At 43.5% G+C, this 24,668-nt stretch overlaps 1 protein-coding gene across 1 annotated transcript in view; it reads left to right on the top strand.

Annotated features, from left to right (window-relative positions):
- LOC112109825 (GPI-anchor transamidase) overlaps window positions 1-5,637 on the top strand; it is a 115,663-nt gene extending 110,026 nt beyond the window's left edge. Inside the window, exon 11 of the mRNA XM_026655429.2 lies at window positions 4,714-5,637. Within this exon, the coding sequence (XP_026511214.1) occupies window positions 4,714-4,830 (117 nt within the window). The 3' untranslated portion in view covers window positions 4,831-5,637. The remainder of the gene's footprint in view (window positions 1-4,713) is intronic.
- Window positions 5,638-24,668: the final 19,031 nt, after the last annotated feature.

Raw genomic sequence — 24,668 nt, forward strand, 5'->3', positions numbered from 1 at the left:
ATTGCTAGATAGAGAAACAGTCTGAACTAAAAGAATTATGGGCCTGATCCTCCAAATATTTACCACTACTGTGAATAGTCCCACTGAAAGCGATAAAACTACCCTTATTAGTAAGTATTACACCCAGGGAAAATATATGCAGGGTCAGGCTCCGAATCTTTAAGTGCATGAGTGCATGTGCGCGCGCGCGCACACACACACACACATCCGTCAACATAATTTATAATGATATTTAATTAATTGCAAGTGAAGAGATCACAGCATCCTAATATTTTGTCCATCCAGACTTTTACAAGGAGCATGGCATGGTTGGGTTTAGAAGGAGCTTTGCTTGAATAAGGACTGCAAGTTAGGATCCATGTCAGTTGGTGTGCAACTGTGCATAAATGCAAAATACTAGATTTTTAAAGAATTCAGGAGGGAAGATTTGTGTGTTGGCAATTACTTTCTGATCAGCCCTCTTACTAATATCTATACAGGGCCAGATTTGTCAGAGAGATCTCTTAACGTGTTTCCACAAAATTTGTGTATGCACTTGTGTACTCAAAAAAGGTACATTCACACATAAGTACTGGTATTGCACAAACACATGCCCCCATTATGTGGGTACAAATAAGTATGAAATTTTTGCTCCTGAAGCAGTCCCTTTGATTTAATATATTCTTAAGGCCAGAAAGGACCATTACAATATTCTAGCCTGACCATAGAATTTCACCCAATAATCCTTGCAGCAAGCTCAGAAATACTGGTTGAGTTAGAACGTAAATCCAGTTTTGATTTAAAGATTTAAAATTTGGCCCTCAGCAGTGGGGCACTTTATAATTGCCCTCTTCTCTCTGCACCTATTTGCATTCTGAAAACATCTTCTAACACCTCCTTCCCACTTCACTGAAAAAACAGCAGCGTTTGTGACTGAAAAGAAACAGAAATGCTTAGACCAAAATGTTAGTTACTGTAAAATTCAAATAATTATTCTAATCACTGACATCTGAAAATTGTTTTGCGTATCTACACCTCTGAAATTCTTAATGTTCTGTGTTTAAAAAAACAAACCAACCCTCTTGTCTATAAGCTATACCCTGTTAGTCTCTGTCTTAGTACTTTCAGTACATATGAAGATTACTTATAAGATTGTTTAGGCAATTTTTAGCCATCTTATTGTGTGTTTTTACATAGACTGGGAAATATGGCTCCATGTAAATACATCAAGTTGAGGAGCATGCTCACTTTCTCTGAATAATAATGTGTTTTGTTTCATGAATAAACATTAGTGGATAAAGCTTATAACAGAATCTGATTTGACTAACATTTGCCTATGTGGGTTTTTTTCATTGTTTCTATTTGAAATTTGTGTGTGTTGTGGTGGTGTTTTTTTCTTTCTTTCTTGTGGTTGCCTTTTTAACTTTTAAAACTTTAGTACAAAAAAATAATTTTAAAGTCAAAGTGATTTAAAACACACACCTGATAATGTTTGGGCAGTGGAAATCAAGCAATAGAAGAGGTTTTAAATAAATCATTTTTACTGTATTTAAAAGGCTAAAACATCATCTAAGTACCTGATTACATTAAACCAAAATTTAAATTATTTAAAAATCCATCCCAGTATTGTTTCCTTGTACTCCTCCATCTGTCTGTCTGTATCCATCTGTTGTCTCTTGTCTTACACTTGGATTGTAAGCTCCTTGGGGCAGGGACTGTCTTTTTGTTCTGTTTGTACAACACCTAGCACGATGGGATCCTGCTCCATGACTAGCTTTCTTAGGTTCTCGGGTAACTTGATTAGTTAATAATAATAAACCTCATTCCTTCTCTTATGTCTCCGGTATTTGTCTTATCTCACTCTCTGGCATAGAAAGGAAGGGTGAACTCCTGACCGGGTTGAAATTAATGGCACAACTCCCATTGACTTCAATACCGGCAAGTCTGTAAATCATTATTTCTCAGGATCTTAGGGAGGTAAATGTGTTAAAGTAGAGCACTAATTATATTGTTTTAAGACAGTCATAAACTCTTTTGGGAATCTTACATACAAGTTTTGAGAGTTTCAGAAAACGGTTTCAGGTCATCTCACCCATTTATTTCTGTGCTCTCATTTTATGTGTTGAGTAGTTGTGGGATGTCTATGTGACACCATAGTTGAAAATGTTGGTACATTTAAATATAATTATGTACTCAGCAGCATTATTGACAGTTTTAGGCATGCAACAGAGGCACCTCTTGGACTTGAACATAGCAATGGTTTAATATTCACATATAGTTTTCAGTTTCTAAATCTGTAATCCTGTTTCTCAAGATATATTTATGTTTAAGATAACTGAGCATGCAGCTTCACTACTCCCAACTATTTTCCTTTATGTTGCTTTAGTCTTTCTATCAATAATATATCCAGTACATTTTAAAGTTGTGCTGCCTGGCTTTGAACAGATTATTTTGTGTCCTTGAATTCAAATGTAAAAGCATTACTGTACCAGACTCCATTTTCTCTTGGAATTTCATGGGGAAAGCTTCAGTACATGGCATGACAAAACGTAAAACTATACTCCTAGGTCACCTTATAAATATTTATACATATAAATTCTTTAAAGAAATTAAATTGTGTTCTGTACAAAATAGAAGAGAGGCTTTTAGTGTCACTGACTGCAAATTGAAGTCATTTGTCTAGAAGGGTCAGGTGCCACTTTGTGGTAAGGATTTGTCTCAGCTCCAAGAAGAGAAAGATTGATAGTACAAAGAGATTGATGAAATGAGCAATGCAATATGCATACGAAGTTGTGGGTTAATTAGAAGAATTTAAACAAGAAAGTTCCTTTGTATGGAGAAGTGTTTGGGAGCTGTTACTCTCAGAACTGAGGTACATTGGCAGCTTGCACATTTAGACTTGATTTTCCTGAGATATTTACATGGAGCTGTGTGGTTGCGAATACCAATGAAGGGGTATCAACAGCAGATACGTTTTATAGTTAACGATAGTTCTTTAGCAAATGTAAGGATGTATATATTTACTTTCTTTTAAATCTTCTGCTTTGTTGTTATTAATGTAAATTATAATCTGAGTTTTTTGGTTCGTTCAGCAGGGAAAATAAATTCAATAACATTTCATGGGCCTGTTTTTCTGGTTTGTGTCTCAGGCCCTCCTGTTTCCATTTGTTTTGTTTATGCATAACAAATATTATACGTAAAGAGAAATTTTCTCTTGATTTAGGAAAAAAAAATAAAAATATTCAGATCTATCCAGCTTTAGAAAACGGAGGCAGAGAAATCCAAAGGCTTTTGTTGTTGATTGAAAAGCTGTTTTGAAAGAACAGACGCTGCAAACTGCACCTATGGCTTTAAAGTTCCCAGCCACCTGGTGCATTTAGTGGGAAACAGCAAGCTTCCTATAACCAGTTTCATGCAGAAATTGGAACTGTAGAGTATTTTGTATTTGTAATAATTTACCTGAGTGAAATATGACTGTTTTAATTTGACTTCATGGTACAAAAGCAGAACACCTTTGAATGCTCATGGTATAGAAGGAGAATATGGTTCAAGCTTTAGGTAGAAAATGTATATATTCTATGCATGACTGATGGCTTTTCTAATAACAAGAAGCCAAATCACTCCTCAGAAAATGAACAAAAACTATGCAAGAACTTCAGTACAGTATTTGTGCTATTTAGACGTGGTCTATTTCTTTAGCAATTCTATTTTAGCCGCATGTGTTTATTTTCATTCAAGCAACTCCACCCTTTGCATACACCTAGGATTCTGCATTACTGTTTATGGTGTTAGATTGTGTGCAGGAGGTGTTGAGTTATGCTTCTCATAAGAATTGCAACTCTGATATCTCTGATTTCAGCATGTTTAAATTCTCAGCCAAAATGTTGCATGTACGTAGCATGAATTACACAGATCTTAGACAGATTTTGGGCACTCTAGGTCTCTACCTGGCAGAGTTCATTTCCCACCACAGACCATACAAGATCTGAAATTTTCATGGTGCTGAGGAGAGAGCAGAAGTGATACGAATCTTACCATTCAGTTTGTATCAGAAGGGGCGTAGCTGTCCTGGATATAGTTCACTTGTCTGCAGATAAGAGGATTGTTCAAGGGAGGAGTACTGATTGAGGACCAGGCAAGCACAGGCTCTTGGGCTTCCTGAGGTGCAAATCCTAGGGGAAACTACTGCGTTCAAATCAATCATACTGTGTATTATAGTCATTTAACTATTAATAATTATTTATATATTTAAATAACTATTAATTCATTAAATAACTCAGCACAGAAGGAACATCTGACCATTTCTTAGATGATGAAAAACCACACTTAAGAATGTGTATTTTTAATACCCAACAAAGTTTTACCAAATTCTCCCATAAAATTTCACAGTTCGCCTGAGCCCAAGCATGAGAGATTTCACTCCAAACAAATGTGTGAGGGATTTTTCTTCTGGAAAGTTATGTGCACCTGCAATTAGTGTACAACGAAAGTGGTGTCTCACTCATAGCTATAGCGTCACTCCCAAGATGCAGGTATAACAGGCTGTCAACTCACTTCACGCCAGTTACTTTTAACTTCATTAAAAGGACAGATGTTTGGCGCTGGATATCAGCTTTGTAAAGGATGTGCATATTGTCAATATTTTGCTCAAGTGCAAAGATTTTTTTTCCAGTTGATAAATTCAATAAGTATTTAGCATGAAGAACTAACAGTGATACCGTTTTTATTTTACAGAAACCAAAACAGAAAGACTGGCATCCTCCAGGAGGTTTTATTCTAGGACTCTGGGCATTGATTATCATGGTTTTCTTTAAAACATATGGAATCAAGCACATGAAATACATCTTCTAGGTTTTCTGAGCAACCAAGATGATTGCACTGACTGCAACATGGGATGAAAATTGGTGTTATCAAAGGTTCTTTATTTGTGTATTATGTCTGTTTGTAGTGACAAATAATGCTGAAACCTCACATCTAGATGCTCTTTTGATGTTGTGTCATCTGTCCTCCTTTCTGTAAAAAGCCTAACTAATGGTTATACTATTAGATAAAATGTATTTAAATGAGAAAGTATAAAATTAATGCTGTTTCTGAACAATTTTTCATCCTGTGTTTTCGGAGAGAGCAGGAAAACTGAAGATCTCAGCTGAATCTTTAAAATGTTAAGGCTGTTCATGAATTGTAAAAAGGGAGAATCCTTTCCCTTCCACCTTTAAGTAAATCTTTTTTAAAAGTTATCCTATCACTGGAACAAAGGTCTAGAAAGTATGCAGAACCTTATTTAAGTAAGATGTAATTTTATCAATAAAAACTTAAGTCACTCTACAGACTTCAGGCATGACATATTGAAAACTTGCTCAACAGAAACAAAAATATTGTAGAAAATATTGATTTTTTTTTTTGGTGTTAAATACAATCCTTTAGATCAGTACTTTTACCTAGGGCAATTTTGGGTTTAGGATTCTATGAGCCATTAGAATTGAAAACAAAAATATGGCCAAACAATGACCTAATTGAATCTAGTTGAATAAAAAGCTCCAAAATGTTTGAAAACATTATTTCATCTTGTCCATTAGAAATCAGTAAATATCTAATAAGAACAAACCAATAGATATGTCAAAACAGAATTTACAAGACTTAAAACAATGCAGCTCAGAAACTCTTTTGTACAATAGTACAATTTTACAACTATTTTAAATCCCTGATACCAGAGTCAATTTTCCTCTCTGCAAAGAAGATCCAATGTATCTAACGCATTGGAAACCCCTCTAATCCAGATTGCATAGCCTTAAAAAGACAGTGTTGCCAGGTCTATGAATGGTTCTATGAATGAATGGTTAATGTATGCTTAATTGGGCTTTGTTCTTAGATTTTACCAATATTAGGTGACAGGAGGACCTAATCTGTTCATATACAGGAACAACAAATGCCAGAAGAGAGATTTCTGAAAATGTTTCCTGAAAATGATTCCTGAATGCCTAAGGGTTCTGCTCTGTATGCCAAATATAAAGATTAGATATACAGGAAGGGAATAGTCTATCCGGCATAAATCTCTAAAAATCATTAGCTACTCTTTGTATTTGTATTAATAATGTATAGATACCTGGATCATTTTGTTGGAGAGAATACAGCATTAAACATTGCCACATTGCATAGAACATGTACATTAGATGTTTTTATCATTGTTATTTTTAGGCTTGATTGTAGCATCTTGCTACAGCCTCATGTTAGGGGTGGTGTTGAGGTGCGCTGTCCTACAGGCACAATCCCACCCCCAGCTCTGGTGAGCACAAACTTAGTGCTGCTTCTGGAAAGGGTCTGGTGTCTGCCCAGGTACTTCTAATGCAGGGGTGGGGAAGCTTTTTTCTATCAAGGGCCATTGACCCACAGAAAAAATCAGTTGAGGGTCACACACACGTAAAAAGCAAGGGTCTGATCCAAAGCCCATGCTGTTGACTACCCCGGTCTTTGGATCAGATGCTGTGATGAGGTTCTCGCCGTAAATCAGCCCTGCCATCCCCTGGTGGTGGTGTGTGAGCAATGATGCGGGGAGGTGGGAGCAGGAGAAATTGGGGCCATTTCCCCCCCCCCCCCCACCAGCCTTGTGGGGGGCGATGGACACTCTGGCCAGGGGTTGCCTGGGGCCCCGAGCTCACATCCAGCTCCAAGAGGAGACGCTGCTCTCCAGCAGCAACGGCTCCTGTCCCACCTCCCCACACCGGGCCTGGCTCCTGAAGCAGCAGGCCTTTCTTTTTTGAGTATTCCTCTGCCGCCCCTGGGCTGTCCACTTGCTCGCCTGCCGCCCTCCTCCCAGTCCCAGATTAGCCACTGGGCCAAGGGGGCGTGTCCAGGAACCCCAGCCAATTTGGGGGCCCCAGAAAAATGGGAGCCCACCTGTTCCGACCCGGCGCTCCAGCCTGGGAGCGGGGTCGGGGCATGGGGGGTTGCTGGAGCGCCGGGCGGTGCAGGGTGAGCGCCGGACCCGGTGGAATGGGGTGAGCCCCCAACCCCGTTCCGTGGCCCGGATGAAATTAAGCAACAGGCCGGGCCGTAGGTTCCCCACCTCTGTTCCACTGGCTGGTGCTAGAGACTAGCAGCATCTGCACTAGTCCCACAGAGTCGTCCTGCTCCATAAGCACAAAGTTGTGCTCAGCACCTGTGATGGTCACAATGTGGGGGTAGGGAGCTGTAGACTTTTTCTTGCATATTTGCACATGCATCTCCATCTTGGCACTGCCATGAATGAGAGAAATGGGCAAATAGAGGCAGACTGTACCTTTGTATTCCTTTAAAAAAAATAAGAGATTTTTAAGGGAAAGTGGATGGCCTGAGGGGTTACTACTGGGATATAGAATCTTTCACCTCTAGAACCCTAATTCAAATCTAGCTGTGGGTCATAGCACTTGAAACTTTCTTTTTCTGAGCACCGGTGATGTGGTTTGATGTTAAATTGGAAACAAAGAGATTCCCTGCACGAAGCATGTTACTGGCTAACAACAGGGTAGACTGTGAGAAATAAGATTAAGATTGGAACTTGCTCTCGTTACATCATCCAAACGCCCCACACACATGCCACTAAGTGGATGAGATGCCAGTGAATGATTGAGCTTGGAAAACACTGTCCTCTCTTTGCTAGAGGAGGCCTCTTCAAGTCAGAGTGGGACACAGTGGCAGGACAGCAGTAAGAAGCTAGCACTTCATGCTGTACCTGTTCTGTGGCCAAAGAGTGCATTTCTCCCTGGCGTTCAGTCCAGCACCTTTCACAAGCAGTAGATTCACTCAGAATAATTATAACACCTGTAAGGAATAGGATTTTTTGTTTTAAAAATGAAATGGCATAAGTCTGACAAGAATTTAAAATGAAAAGTGCAATCTATCTCTGCTATTTCTAATGCACCTATCAATATAGTATCTATTGTAGACACCCATTAGAAAATTGAGTCAATTAAATTTGTCCTTAAAGGACCTCTGTCTACCTATTGTTCCTCAATTCAGCTGCTGATACATTTTTTTTCTTTTTTCTCTCAAATAATTATTTTTATCAAATGATAAATCGGCTTTACAGGCAGATTTGGTCACATTTTAAAAGACAGCTGAAGTGACATTAATAGAGCTTTCAGACCCTGTTTCAACTGCAATTAAATTTTCTTATTCAGATTCCTTAGGCCTTATTCATTTCCCCCCACCCTTTTACTGTCTTCGTCTGAGTGAAATGATAGGCAGGAGAATCAGCAGAGCTGGGCTGAATTTTGAGGGGCAGTGATGCTGTACTTTTGAAAAGAGAATCTGCTTGGGGAAAAGGAGGCAGTTAGGTGGGTTATTAAAACGTAATTTACGGAAGGGAAAACTCAGTAAGTAAACCCACACAGCTGATTAAAATGAAGTAAGAAAAACAATTAGAATGGAATGCAACAATCGATGCTTAATGCATTTATGGTTGAGATATTTAAAATCAGAGAATACAAATGTAAGGCTGCAAGGGGCCTCAAGAGGTCATCAAGTTCAACCCTCTGTGCTGAGGCAGGACTCAAGTAAACCTAGACTAGGGGTTCTCAACTTTTTCTTTCTGAGCCCCCCCTCCCCCCCTTTACCCCAACATGCTATAAAAACTCCAAGGCCCACCTGTGTCACAATGACTGGTTTTCTGCATATTAAAGCCAGGGCTGGCATTAGGGGGTAGCAAGCTGGGCAATTGCCTGGGACCCCACAAAGCTACATTGCTCAGGCTTCCGCTTCAGCATCGGGTGGCGGGGCTCAGGGCCCTGGCTTCAACCCCATGCAGCAGGGCTTCAGCTTTCTGCCCTAGGCCTCAGGGATTCTAATGCTGGCCCTGCTTGGTGGCCCCCCTGAAACCTGCTCGCAGCTCCCCAGGGGGCCTCAGACCCCTGGTTGAGAACCACTGACCTAGACCGTCCCTGGCCCCTGACAGGTGTTTGTCCAACATGTTCTTAACTTCCAATGATGGGGATTCCACAACTTCCCTTGGAAGCCAATTCCAGAACTTAACAACCCTGATAGTTATAAAGTTTTTCCTAATATCTAACCTAAATCTCCCTTGCTGCAGATTAAGCCCATTATTTCTTGTCCTACCGTCTGTGGACATGGAAAACAACTGATCGCCATCATCTTTATAACAGCCCTTAATGTCTTTGAAGACTGTTACTAGGTCCCCGCTGAATCCCCCCTTATCTCAAGATTAACCATGCCCAATTTTTTTAACCTTTCCTCATAGGTCAAGTTTTCTAAAGCTTTTATCATTTTTGTTGCTCTGCTTCAGACTCTCTCCAATTTGTCCACATCTTTCTTAAAGTGTGCTGCCCAGAATTGGACACACTACTCCAGCTGAGGCCTCACGAGTCACAAGTTGACTCAGAGACTTTAAGGCCAGAAAGGGCCATCATAATCATCTAGTCTGACCTCCTGCACACCACAGGCCACAGAACCTCACCCACCCACTCCTGTAATAGACCCCTAACCTCTGGTTGAGTTACTGAAGTCCTTAAATCATGATTTAAAGACTTCAAGTTACAGAGAATCCACCCTTTACACTAGTTTAAATTGCAATTGACCTGTGTCCCATATTGCAGAGGAAGGCAAAAAACCCCAGGGTCTCTGCCAATCTGACTTGGGGTGAAATTCCTTGCTGGCCCCAAATATGGTGATCAGTTGTACCCTGAGCATTTTGGCAAGACCTACCAGCCAGACAGCTGGAAAAGAATTCTCTCTAGTAACTCAGAGCCCTCCCCATCTAGTGTCCTATCACTGACCATTGGGGATATTTGCTACTAGCAGTCACAGATGGGCTACATGCCATTGTAGGCAGTTTCATCATCATCCCCCCCAAACTTATCATGTTCAGTCTTGAAGCCAGTTAGGTTTTTTTTTTTTTTTGCCCCCACTGCTCCCTTTGGAAGGCTATTCCAGACCTTTACTCCTCTAATAGTTAGAAACCTTTGTCTAATTTCAAGCCTAAACTAGAGTAAACTAGTCCTAAAGTAGAGCAAGACCATTACCTCCTGTGTCTTACGTATAACATTCCTGTTAATGCACCCCAGAATGATACTAGTCTTTTTTTGCAGCTGCGTCACATTGTTGACTCATATTCAATTTGTGATCCACTATAACCCCTAGATCATTTTCAACTGTACTACTGCCTAGTCCGATTTTGTAGTTGAGCATTTGATTCGCCCCTCCAAATATAATACTTTGCACTTGTCTTTATTGAATTTCATCTTCTTGATTTCAGACCAATTCTTCAATTTGTCAAAGTCATTTTGAATTCTAATCCTGTCCTCCAAAGTGCTTGCAACCCCTCCCAGTCTGGTGTCATCTGCAAATTTGACAAGCATATTCTCTATCATCCAAGTCATTAATAGAGAATATTGAAGAGTATTGGACAGGACCCCACTAGATAGATCCTCTCAGTTTGACAGCAGAACTGTGGTCTTTCAACAAGTTGTGCACCCACCTTATGGTAACTTCATCTAGACCATATTTCCCTAGTTGGCTTATGAGAAGGTCATGTGGGATGGTGTCAAAAGCCTTACTAAAATTAAGATGTATCATGTCTACAGCTTCCCCCTCCATCCACTAGGCCAGTGGTTCCCAAACTTGTTCCGTCACTTGTGCAGGGAAAGCCCCTGGCGGGCCGGGCTGGTTTGTGTACCTGCCGCGTCCGCAGGTTCGGCCGATCGCAGCTTCCACTGGCCGCGGTTCGCTGCTCCAGGCCAATGGGAGCTGCTGGAAGTGGCGGCCAGTATGTCCCTCGGCTCGCATCGCTTCCAGCAGCTCCCATTTGCCCGGAGCAGCGAACCGCGGCCACTGGGAGCTGCGATCAGCCGAACCTGCGGACGCGGCAGGTACACAAACTGTCCCGGCCCGCCAGGGGCTTTCCCTGCACAAGCAGCGGAACAAGTTTGGGAACCACTGCACTAGGCCAATAAACCTGTCAAAGAAGAAAATTAAGTTGGTTTGGCATGATTTGTTCATGACAAATCCATGATAGCTATATTTTATCTTAGTATCGTCTAGGTGCTTATGATTTGATTAATAATTTGTTTCAGCATCTTTACAGGTATTTAAGTTCGGCTGATTGGTCTATAATTTCCTGGCTCCTCTTTGTTCCTCTTTTTAAAGATAGGTGCTATGTTTACCCTTCTCCAGTCCTCTGGGATCTCACCTGTCCCCCATGAATTCTCGAAGATAATTGCTAATGTTTCTGAGATCGCTTCAGTTAGTTCCTTAAGTACTCTAGGATGAATTTCATCAGGTCCTGCCAACTTGAATACATCTAACTTATCTTTAACCTGTTCTTGCCCTGTTTTGGCTTGTGTTCCTTCTCTCTTGTTAATGTTAATTGAGCTGAGTATCTGTTCAGTGTTAACGTTTTTAGTGAAGACTGAAGTAACACAGGCATTAAACACCTCAGCCTTCTTGATGTCATACGTTATTAGCTCTCCTTCCCCACTAAGTAGAGGACCTACACTTTTCTTCATCTTTCTTCGCTCCTAATGTATTTATGGAACCTCTTCTTCCTTTTACATGCCTTGCTAGGTTTAACTCATTTTATGCCTTAGCCTTTCTGATTTTGTCCTTACATTCTTGTACTATACTTTTGTACTCCTCCTTAGCAATTTGTCCATGTTTCCACTTTTTGTAGAATTCCTTTTTGATTTTCAGGTAATTAAAGAGCTCTTGATAGAGCAAGATTGGCTGTTACTAGTCTTCCTATGTTTCTTTCACATCAGGATAATTTGCTGTTGTGCCTTTAATGTTGTCTCTTTGAGAAACTGCCAGCTGTCCTGAACAAATTTATCCCTTACATTTTCTTCCCATGGGACCTTACTTACCAGTGCTCTGAGATTGTTAAAGTCTGCTTTTTTCAAAGTCCGTTGTTCTTATTTTGCTGCTCTTTCTCCTTCCTTTCTGTAGAATCTATCATTTCATGATCATTTTTACCCAAATTGCCTTTAACCTTTAAATTTACAAGCAATTCCTCCCTGTTGGTCAGAATCAAGTTTAAAATGGCTGTCTCCCTGATCACTTCATTTCTGAAACAAAGTTCTCCAAGGACTTATTGGAAATTTTGTGTTTTGCCATATTACTTTTCTAATAGATGTATGGGTAGTGAAGGTCCTGTGTTTGGATTTTTTTTTTATTTGTTCTAGAAATGCATCCATCACCACTTTTTAACCCTATTTTTCCCCTTTTACCTTTACCCAGAGATTTTCAACTGATCTGTCTCTCACCGCTTTCTGGATCATGTGTATGTATTCTTGATGTATAATGCAACACCACCTCCTTTTTTCCCTGCCTGCCCTTCCTGAACAAGCTATACCCCTCTATAGCAATTTTTTAGTCATGTATTTTATCGCACCAAGTCTTTGTGATGCTAGTTAAGTCATAATTTAGCTTATCTACTAACACTTCCAGTTCTTTTTTATTCCCCATATTCCTTCCATTTGTGTATAGACATCTAAGATCTTGAGCAGATTCCCCCATTGATATCCCTCTTGATGCTCCTTGCTGACCCTACTGTAATTTTCTATTGCCCCCCCCCCACCTCCCCTCCAATCTAGTCCTCTGTTAAGGTTGCCTTCGTTAATGTTTACCTGTGGGCTTTTGTCACCTGTCCTCTTTGAACCTAGTTTAAAGCCCTCCTCACTATGTTGTTGAGTTGGTGTTCTTCCCCTTCTTGGTCAGGTGCACTCCATCTCTTCTCAACTGTTGTCCTTCCCAGAAAAACATTCCATGGTTAAGGAAGCTGAATCCCGGAACCCCGAAAAGTCAGCCATCTTGCTCATATGACAGTCTTTCTTTCAGGTATTTGATTATAATTTTTGTCCCTAAGTACAGTACCACTCAGAAAAGTGACTCTAGAAATGCGTCTCAGTAAGGTTCCGAGTAAATGTGCTGTTTACAAGTGAAATTTCCCCCGCCCTCCCCCAACTTCCAGCCCTGTGAACTCAACCTGGGATCTAAGAGTCAAACTGAGTACTTTCCATCTGTCACATCATATATGTTTTGCAGGGCAAATTATACCCTTTGTGCAATCTCAGTGCTTTCTCTGAGGTTGCATATTTTAGCCCTGCATTTGGAATTTAATAAACAATTTTGATGATAATGCACACAGAATAGAATCCAGCTTTTTCTCCCTCTTGGGAATATAAAACAGTAAAATCTTTTTTTAGTCACTAAAGTATGCAGCTATGAATGACTATAGATAGGAGTAGAACTTGTATAAAAATAACTTTTTCAATAGACACTTTTCAGAGCAGAAGTACACATTGTATGTATACTGTATGTGTGTACACCCATGCCCACAGTGTGGCCAAGATTGCATTGCTGACCTTCTTGTCTGTAAATCCTTGACCATATAACTTCCCTGATGTATTGTATTGTTTCACTATATAGTACCTAGGACAAATTACGATGCTATAGGAATGGTAAAAACTTTTTTTAAAAACCTGAATAATCATCACTCTAAAATCAGCATCTTTATTTCAACATTTTCACTTCTTTAGGATCACTTATTCAAGCGTATTGCCATCATTTGACTAAAGGAATGGTAGCTTTTCCATATGTACATAGCCAGGTATTCATGCCTAAATGTCTGTGTACCTTGATTCATGGCTGTGGCTTTACCTTTAATAAGAAAAAACGATATCCTGTATGTATGTGCAGTACTTTGTTTTCCCAGGCATGCCCAAATGATTACACAAATACATGACTCCAGACTGTCAGAAAAGGCTGCAAAATAGAGATAGACAAGCAAACCTACCTAAGCCCCAGGGCAGAAAGTCCTGGCAGCTATGAAAATAGGAGGGTTCAATTCACCATACAAGCCAATCCTTGTTTTCCTTGGTTATCTTAATACCTAACAGGAAGCTATGTCTTCCTGACATGATGAAGGAATATAGGTAAACCAAAGCTGCTGCTATCCCTACTATCACCAGTAATGCCACCCACTTTTGTTCAGAGAGCTGCCCCTCTGAGTAAAGACCAACCTCCATCAGATTATGGTTATGGAAGTGTTGACACCTGTTCTGCAGGGAGGACATATGCCCCCGTCTCTAAACTGCAGCGAAGTTGAGAGACATTCCTACCCCTACGTAAACAGCCTTGCCTGGATCTTTGCTCTTCGGGACCAGAGACTACAGGTGGTGCTAAACTCTAAGCTTAGCGGGCATCCTCCATTTAATCACTTGCTCTTCAGTCAGGTCTGCAGCCTAAAACTAAAGATAACAGAGCTGACATCACAAAATTGCATGCAATTGGGCAAAGCAGTCCAGGACACTTGTAAGAAAAACTCTTATTCCTAATGGTTGGTGGACAGTGCAGCAAATAAAACTACTTCCATCATTGTTGACCCCTTTCCTAGCCCTGTTTGCCATGAGGCGTTTGATGGCACCCTCTTGAAATGTTTAGGGTCAGCAGCTCCAACCTGGCTAATTGAGTGGCCAGGACTATTGGACTGATTTTTGTCTTGTTTCTCCCACTGCAATAGCCTGATAACAGCCGAGGAACCAAATCATTTCCACAGTGCTGGATAATTGCATCTACCGGTGTTTTCCCTCAGCTTGTGTATTTGGACTGAGCAGATCACATCTCATGCCCTGATGCCTCTTCAAGTAAGGATCCACAGGGGATAAAACAAAGCTGAATTGGAAACAGTATTGCCTGCTTATGGGCCCAGTAGGTGATGCTAGGACTGAGGATTCAAATACTGTAAGGAAGAGTGAACTCCAGACATGGTACTAGACCAGCCAGCTGTGGAAAAAAAGCCAAAAAGGTGAGAGCAGGGAGCAAATTCAAACGTGTTGATAGTAGGCTGCTAACCTACGTGATGGAGGGGCCTGGAAAGCGTCATGGCCCAACGAGGGCGTAAGTAATAGTGTAAGCTGATTCTCTCATGCTGGTAGCCTGGCTAGGTCTGCTGTTTTGGCAATCCTGATCCCAAAAGAATATGATCAAAGCCTTCCAAAAGATTGGCTCAAACTGGTTTTGCACTTCCCCTTCCCTGCGATGGAGTCTGCTGCCATGGAAGTAGGGAATGGAAGGTTTTCTTCCAGGGGCTGAACTGAATTGCCTAGCATGGCAGGTGTTTGTTACAGAGACCCCATAGCCCGTCTTTCAGCTGAATGCTGGTGTCCTATGGGTTTCGAGTAAGGTCACTAACGTAAAATTAACATGCTTATATCGCATATAGCACTCTTTTTTTATTTTTAAATTCAAAGTATAAAACCAGAGCCAGATAGTCCCCTGCTGCAGAATGGGGCCAGTTGGAACATCCCCTTTCTTCCTGCGGAAGCAGAAGAGATTCATTCACCGAAGCCACTCTAGAGCCACAGGGTCTTCTACACTAACACCCTGTACTGCCACAGCAGCACCAAGTCCCATTTTCTCTGAATGTTGGCTTCCAGCTGTGCCTGTGTCACATAGCTATGACTTAATAATATTTTATCAAACTTTCCAAATGAATTCACTTTTGAGGACAAGCATGAGGAGTTTCATCCGAAAGGGTAATTCCTCCAGAAAGTTACAAGCTACAGAAAATAGGAGTGTATACAATGAAAGTGTCTCCTCAACCATAATTTTAGCACTGCTGTGCAATAAAGAGCATAATAGTGGGTTTTTTACAGTGGTGAAAGACAAAGTAAAAAAGAACAGGTAGACGTTTGTCTTAGAAGATAATATCCTCTGCTGTTTGCACCTAATTAGCTCTGGTTTGCATTTGTCTGCAAACTTTTAAAAATAGCACACTGTAAGTCAGACATCTTGAAAGCCTTTGTGCTTAAAGATGAAAATTTTTTATATCCTAAATAATATGCTACCAAAGTAACAGTGTTTCATAGCACCTGTCTCACTTGCAAATTCTTCAAAATTAGAGTGTGGGGTCTTTTGCTTTTGTTTTTTCCTAAAGTGGTTTTGTGTCGCATCTAAATGGTTAAACTGGCATGTGCCTTTCAACTTTTGTTTTTTTAACACAGGTACATATATATATTAAATTTCTCTCCACTCCATCTCTCCCTATACTATTATATATATATATATATTAAATGTTTGTATATGAGGGACACTGACTTGTCTATGCTAGAAAGGGTTTGTTGATATAGCCTAGTGGAGATGCGGTTTGCATCAGCAAAGAAATGTTCTTTTGCCAATATAGCTTATACCAGTTCCCTGAACTCTAAATAATATATGGAGATATACCTATCTCATAGAGCTGGAAGGGACCCTGAAAGGTCATCGAGTCCAGCCCCCTGCCTTCACTAGCAGGACCAAGTACTGATTTTGCCCCAGATCCCTAAGTGGCCACCTCAAGGATTGAGCTCACAACCCTGAGTTTAGCAGTCCAATGCTCAAACCACTGAGCTATCCCTCCCCCAAATAACCTATGCTTCCAAAAGGATTTTTTTGACTGGAATAACTATGTCTACACTAGGGCTGTTTCTGGCATAGCTGTGTCAGGTGTGGGGGGTGGTGGTGGTAGGAAGGGGTGATATTTTTTTTCATATTCCTAACTGACTTTGCTATGCCAGCAAAACTTTTAAGGGTAGATCAGTCAACTGAGCTTTATGTTCTGTTGGGATGGGAAGATACATTTTCTCTCTGACATGTCATCTTATTTCCTTTTTCTAAAACTGTATGAAAATAGCAACTGTCTTCTCCTATCACCAAATGGTTACTGGAATAATACTGCCATGTATTTACTGTTTGATCAGGCCCATAGCACTGGGGGTGGGCAGGGCTATAAAGAAGATAGTTATAATGTACACAGCCACCATTTCAGGGTGCTTGGGGAGAAGAGTGACTCATGTAGTAACATCAAACAGTTTTATTTTTTAATTAAATGTATAAAACCAAAGCCAGATTGTCCCCTGCTGCAGAAAGGGGCTGGTGGGAACCAGGGCCGGTGCAAGGATATTTTGCGCCCTAGTCGAAACTTCCACCTTGCGCCCCCGCTCCGATGTCCAGCCCCCACCTTCCTATGGCCAAGTTCCCCCCAGGGGCCCAGATGTTCACAAAGTGCAGGGGCATGGTGGGGGGCTGCAAAGAGGGGGGTCGTATGGGGGCTCTTCTAGGGGGTGAAGGTGGCAGAGGGGGGTGCACGGGATTGTTGCAGGGGGTGGAGGTGGCCAAGAGATGGAGGGGGCGGGGGTGTAGTGGCAGGGAAGAGATTGCACAGAGGCAAAAGGGGCTCGTTGCAGGGGGTGCAGTGGCAGGGAGGGAGTGGCACAAGGGAGGAGTGAGCAGGAGGGGGTTCTTGCAAGGGGCTGGCAGGCGGGGGGGTGTCTGTGCCCGGGGTTGTTGCAGAGGGTGCAGTGGCACGGAGGGGTTTGCACAAGGGAGGAGTGGGCAGGAGGGGGTTGTTGCAAGGGGCTGGCAGGCGGGGGTGTGCTGTGCCCGGGGTTGTTGCAGGGGGAGGGACTAGCCGCGCTGCTGGCGGCCCCTCTGGATCTGGGAAGCAGGGAGCAGCGGCAGCCTGGTGCTCCGTTGTTTAAATTTGGGGGGGGGGGCACCGCTTTTTGGCGCCCCCAACACTTGGCGCCCTAGTTGGCTGCCTAGTGGTTGCATTGGCCCTGGTGGGCGCTAGACTGGGACTTGAGAGACCCAGTTTCTATTCCCAGCTGTGAGCTTGGGCAAATTACTTCATCTCTCTGTGTTTCCCCATTTTTACAATGGGGGAAATGATACTGTCCTCCTTTGTAAAGCATTTTGAGATCTACAGCTGACAGTGCTCTATGATTATTAGTTATTCTTGTAGGAAGAGTTGTTATCCTATTTAATGTAGCGGTAGGAGGGCTTATTAACCATCTTATTACTTGTTAGTTTGTAATTTTTGTGGTAAGGAGTTGCACAGGTTACAGTTGCATCATGTAATAAAGTACTTCCTTTTATGGGTTAGATTGTATTGTCTTCAGGTTCCACTGATTATCCCCATGCTCTTGTACTGCAATGAAAGGGTAAATAGGAGCATCCAATTTACCTTTGCTATACATTTTCTTATTTTGTATTTTTATTGTCACCTCCCCTCTGCCATGGGTAGTCGTGTTAGTCTGTATCCACAAAAACAACAAGGAGTCCGGTGTCACCTTAAAGACTCCTTGTTGTTTTTGTTTTAAACTAAGTAGTCCTGATCTTTGCATTCTCTCTTCATACAGAAGCCTTTCCGTGCCTGTGTTTTTATAGCCCATCTATGTAACCCTCCTATTTTCTGCATTATCACTGTTATGATGGAATAACTAGGAATTAGAAGATTCCAGGTGAGACCATAGCATTGATTTACATAAAAGATGGTCATAAAGGAGATACAGTAATGAGACTGAAAAATAAAATACAGCAATCCTCTGAATACTGGTAACCATATATACCAGTATCTGCATGTAAGAAGGTGGCATTTCTGTCCCGTAACATGCTATCCACACACATTAGATAGGGTCCAAACCATGGGTGCAACCACTGTGGGAGGTGAGGAAAATATATCCCTTTGACTTTTTCTTTATTACCCCCTGTTGGGGGGTTGCCTTTATAACAACAGCAAAACCTAAAACAACTCAGCCTTCTGGTTCTCCTGCACTGGGCTGCTCCTAGTGTTTTCCCTACAGAACTTGCAGTTGTCAGCAGGATCTCAGCCAGTACTCTCCTAAGGGATATGGCACAACAGCTGCACTACAAATGTGGTCAGAGGCACTGTCATCCAGAGCTTCCCCTGGAGCACTGAGACTCCACTTTGCAAGCGCTGCCTGGCCCTTTATAGTCACTTTTCTCTGTTACTTTACATGTGTTAAAGCAACATTTTTAAAGAACTCCGTGATGGGAACCAATATTTTGTGCTGCAAGTGTGGCCATTTCCCAACCACGTCATGTTTATATTGTTCTGCCCCAGCTCAGTGGAGGTCTCCCCATCGTATTGACTTTTCCAGTTGTTCTTTTATATTTCCTACACATTTTTAAAGGAGTCTGTTACTCCAGAATGTTTTCCCTGGACAGTATTACATTTGACATATACGTTAGCTGCACTGCTCTGCTCTGTAACAGACAGCTGTTAATTCAAAGCTATTTGAATTTAACTTCCTTTCAGTAAAGATTCAGATGCTGATTCCTGGAATATCCCATTTTTTTAGTTACAATTTGCTGATCGTACAAATATGCTCTACTTCTGTTCAACTGTGTTTTTACCTGTTACGGTTTCTTGTCCTTCAGCTATGATATTTAATTGAAATAGAAATAGGACTCATTATATCCAATTAAATATTTAATTTCCATCAGTTAGGGGTGATAATCATATTTTTTTCCTAAGTATGGTTGGTGAAGGGTGCTGTATGCAATATGCAGCATTACTGAATTCAAAATGCTGGAGAGGTGTGAAATATTCACATAGTAATCCCCTCTAGTACCATGTGGTTGCCATTATGCCACCACTGGTTTCCACTCTTTTGGGGCCAGATTACCTTAGCTGCTCAGATTCTATGGTGATGAGTGCCATATAAGTGCTTGGGCAGCTATAATCAACTTATGTCAGGGAGCCAAAGAAACAGAACAAACATTACTTAGAAAACTTCCCTAACTTACTACTGTTTCCTCCAGAACTGCAGGAATAACTATCCTTAGGGTTAGGTCAGGATCTAGTGGCACAGTTCTCATTTGCTTGCTTCATCTTCTGTACGTCATTCTGAACATTTTCCTGGAGCTCTAAGCCTCACTGTCCTCACACTTTACTTGAGTAAAACGCTCACTGAAGCCCATGGAAAGATTGCCTGAGAAAGGACTGCAGGAGTGGACTCAAATTATTATTTTAATTTAATTGTTCTTGGGTGAATATTTACTGTATGTAGTATATTGTGAAATGAGGGATTTTTTTTGTGCACAGGCCATTTGAAATGACTGATGCTGTCTGTGAAGTGATGGTTCCTGACACGAATGCTTAGAGCATTGACTAGTTAACAGGAGTTCTATTCCCAAGTGTGGTGCTAACTTGTAACATGACTTTAAGCCAGGTTACCTAGATGAAACCCATGGGAATTAGGTGCCTAAATACCTTTGAGGATCTGGACTTTAACCGCTATACTTCAATTTCCGCATCTGTAACAATGAGCATAAATAGTACTTATCCATCTTTATAAAGTGCTCTAAAAATCCCTGGATGAAAGGTTGTTTGAAGTGCACACAATTATTATTTTATATCATAATGCTTTTAGCTGGACATCTTTGTGCTAAAAAAACAGAAACCAAAAGCAATATTTTTCTAGAGTTGCAGAGATATTCCCTTTGTCATATTCAATTCCAGTTGAACATGTCACACTAGAGTTATAGTTCTTAAAGCTGAAAAACAACCACTGTAGTGAAGCTGGCCAGAGAAGAAAAAGTATGTTAGATGTTCAAGTTTAAGATTAAGTAGATCTTAAAATTACTGATATCTGTAAACACTGTTTTACAATGGTTTTTTTAATATCCGAGGTGATGCACACTGAAGCTAATGAGTCAATACAATCATGGTGACAGGTCTAGAATGACAGTACAAAGCAGATAAGGACAGTGGTGCCCAGTAGCACTACATCTCAAGCCTGGCAGCCTTTACCATTACCAATCCTTAGTTTAAGATATGTTTTTAACTATACTCTAAAACTCCACACCAGGCTGGAATGTAGCAGACAGTTACAACTTTTCAAAACGTAGAAAAAAAGCAGTTTGGTCATTTGTAAATATAAATAGTATTAAAGTATTTTTAAAAATTAATGACTTCACTAGGTTTTATTTTGTATTCCAGTCATTTTTGCTGTGTGGACTAGAGGGGGAAAATTAAAAACGATTTATTTCCCTATAAATATCCAATCCCTTTTGCTAAGGTCTTGGCCTCATCCCCATCCTGTGGCAGAGAGTTCTAATTACACACTGTCTGAAAAGTATTTCCTTAGAAATTTTTGGCTTAAACGCTGAAGCATCCTTAAGAAATACTTCTACATTCTGCTTAATTAGATGGGGGAACTCAGACCCAGATCCTTAAAGCTACTTAGGTATTGGATCAGCGTTCCAATACCTAAGCCTTAGTTGCCCTGCCGCCCACAGGAATTTTCAGCCCCAAGGTTGGCACTTAGGCTCCCCATACAACATAGGGGGAGAGTTAGGGGCTTGATCTACAAAGGTACTGTGCCATCTAAGTCCAACATTTAGGCACCACTGACAGGCTCAAAATCACTACTCAGCTGCCATCTAATCCTAAGTGTGGGCACCTAAGTTTCACCAGTTAGGTATGTGCAAAGCTGCCTGAGTGCTGATGCTGTTCCAGAGCTGCTGAGTGGCCCAGAACCCTAGTTCACAGATACGTCCTGTCCTTGGCATTTCCTATTGGCTCAGCTTGCTTCCTGCTGTGAATCCCACTTTTAAGTGCCCAACTCTTCCTTTGCATTGCATAGGGAGTCTGGATGCCCAACTGAAGGCTAAGGATTTTATTAGGCAGCACGGTGACTAAAATTAGACATTGCAGTGCTGAGCTAAAACCTCCTTTGTGGATCAAATGCCTTGTAGGCACATACGTTTCTATTGGTAAAGATTGAGATGCTGACATGGTGGACATGCAGCTGCCTCAGTCCTGACACCACCAAGTGACTTGCTGCCTAACTCATGGGCCTTGGTGGGATTCTCAGCCCCAACCAATCTCACCTGTGGGGCCCAACCCATAGTTAGGCTCAGAAGATGCTTTTTGGCAGTGGTGTGTAAACTGGGGGGTGTGTGCTTTTGGGATGGGGAGAAATGCAACAGTGTCTATAGTGTGGGATGGGAGCGGTATTAAACAAATAGCCCGCAAACACCATAAATTCCCCTCCTCCCGCGCCAGCTGCCACTCTCCAGCACCTAGCTCTGAAGGCAGCACCACTGCCAGCAGCAGTACGTAGTGACAATGCCTCTCTTACTGCTCCTCCCATCCCACCCTGTGATACCCACTTGCTCCTGCATTGTTTGTTGAATTTTTAGCCCACTCCCACTATTATGGCAGGGGGATCCCAGTCCTGCTGCAGGATAGAGCCCTTGCCAAAAAAAAAAAAAGGGTTCAGATTACAGGTAAGGGGGGGGGGGGGGGGGGGGCAGGGAAGGGAGGCATGACAAATTCTGTGACTAGTAAGGTCTATGGGATTGCCCCTTCTTCCCCCGCAGCCCCTACGAGGTGGGGAAGCAGAGAATGTCCTACCCACTGGCCAATAGCAATTCATTCATATTTTTCCCCCTCTCTCTCTCCCCCGCCCCCGCCCACATTTCCCAACTACTTAATTATACACAGTGGAAGAGCAGCAACAGGAGAGATCAAGACACCCCCCCCCCCATGCTTCCCAAGTACCCCAGTGCTTAGGGCACTCTCCTGGGAGGGTGGCTGGTCCACATGGGGGTGGGATTTGACTCTCACATCCTGGGTAAATGCTCTTGCCCCTTGGATTTCGGTTAAAAGCAGACCCCCACCACCACCACCACCTCTGAGGTTTTTCTTGAGAAAGGGCTGACTGGCTCAGGCACCTAACGCCAGGAGTGGGTTCATGGCTGTGAATGCCAATTGTAGGGAGGCACTGGTCCAGCCTGGTGCCTAACTCCCCAAACCTCGTGCTGCCAGGGGGTGGAGGGGGTGGGGAGTGATAGCTCTGTGGCCCTGGTCCCCCTGAAAAAAATCCCCTGCCACGGCCCCAGGCCTGAAGGCATTCTCGCTCCCTGCTGCAGCCACGGCAGGGGCACAGAGCTTTTCTGGCCTCAGGAGATGGGGGAGTGGAGGGGTGGAATAGGGCCAGGGCCGAGCTTTCAACACCCACCCTCCCATAGCCCCAACCAAGCTCTCAGCCTCCCCCCTTACCCCCACCCCCGGGCCTGGCCAGGGTCGTGGGGGGTGGAGGTGCTCACGTGCTCAGCCCTGTGGCCCTGACAAGGCTCTCAGCGCTCCTCCCCCACCCAGTGGCCCTGACAGAGCTCGCAGGGCTGTGAGGGGGGTTAGGGCTGGGCTCTCAGCCCTCCTCCCCCGTGCCACAGGGAGAGGCAGACAGCACAGAGTGGGGAGGGGCCCTCGGCTAGAAAAGGCAGACAGGGGCTCGCCTCCCCAAGGGGAAGCTTCACCCGCTGCCTATGGGCAGAGCTAAGGCTACACCCCTCACCTCAGCATTTCCTATGGGCTTGGTTAGCTGGCTAGCTTGTTGGCGTCTGAGACTCCCATTTTTTAAGGTATGTCTACACTGCAATTAGCATGTGCGTGATGGCACAGGGATGTACATAGCTGCGCTAGCTTGTTTGGTGAAGCTGCGGCAACACAGACGTCAGCGTGGGCTAGCTCGGGGGCCCGGCTGCACATCTGCAGCCTGAGCTGCCATGGCTTCGCTGCTGTTGCACCCCAAGCCAGCTCGGGTAAAGGTGGTTCAGGTCTGGCTACATGTGCTGCGGTCAGACACCCTGATTCCAGCATAGCCATTCCCTTACACGTTTAACTCTGCCCACGCAGCATGTGGAGGAGCCTGGATGCCTAACTTGGACCTGGGGATGCCACTTGCACCACCTAAATCCCTTTGTAGTGCCAGTCCCAGGCACCTAAGGGATATTGTTTCTTTTCCAGAAACCAGCAAGCTGAGCAGGAAGCCACCTCAGCAAGCTAGGAGGAACATGCCCAAGAAAGAAGCCCGTCTCCTGTCTTTGCCTAAGTATCTAAGTGGCTGGCCTGGTACACTTGGCTACTGATCAGAGCCAGGCACCCACGCCACTCTTGATCCTGAGCTCTGAACCCTCTGTTGGCATGAGGCACCTAAGCCAAGCCATCCGTTTGGCTGCCCCAGCAGCCAAACCTGCATCGCTTGCTTTCTCTGGGTCCTGCTCATTCTTGAGCTCTGTCACATTTACCTTGTTTCCCTGGTGGGTGCTGCTCCTGGGCCTACAAGGAGGCTTGCCAGGCATCCAGTTTTTTGACCGGAATACCCAGTCGAAAAGGGACCCTGGCAGCTCTGGTTGGCACCACCAATCCGGCCGTTAAAAGTCTCGTCAGCGGCACAGTGAGGGCCCAGGGCTAAGGCAGGCTCCCTGCCCACCTTAGTGCTGTGCAGCTCCTGGAAGTGGCCGCCAGGTCCTTGCAGCCCCTAGGCGCATGGGAAGCCAGGGAATCTCCATGCGCTTTCCCCCGCCCCGAGTGCAGGCTCTACAACTCCCATTGGCCAGGGCTGCAGGGACCTGGCAGCCGCCTCCTGGGAGGCGCAGGAAGTGCCCCTGGGACCCCTGCCCCAGCTTGAAGCCCTCTCCTGCACCCTGAACCCTTCAGTTCTGGCCCCACCCAGAGCCCATACCCCCCATGCCCCAATCTTGTGCCCCGGCCGGAGCCCTCTCCCACACCCCCAGTGAAAGTGAGTGAGAGTGGGGAAGAGCAAGCGACGGAGGAAGTGGGGATGGCGGGGCCTCAAAGAAGGGGCAGGGTAGGGGCAGGGCCTTGGCGGCAGGGGTGTTCAGTTTTGTTCCATTAGCAACTTGGCAACCCTACCTACTAGTAGCCTGCATCCAGCCCCCACAACCCTCCTCTTCCCCCCCCCGCCAGCTGCATGTTCAGTGCATGCCTATGGGACCAGGCCCCACTGACAAGATAGATGGTAGCCTGCTGGGGGGGTGGGCACCCAGCCTAAACTGTGTGTTAGCTGTGGTGGGGGGGGGTGGCCTGTGGGCTGAGGTGGCTTTGTGAA

The sequence above is a fragment of the Terrapene carolina genome, unplaced genomic scaffold (assembly GCF_002925995.2).
Source record: "Terrapene carolina triunguis isolate 2854851 unplaced genomic scaffold, T_m_triunguis-2.0 Scaffold210, whole genome shotgun sequence".
NCBI lineage: Eukaryota > Metazoa > Chordata > Testudines > Emydidae > Terrapene > Terrapene triunguis.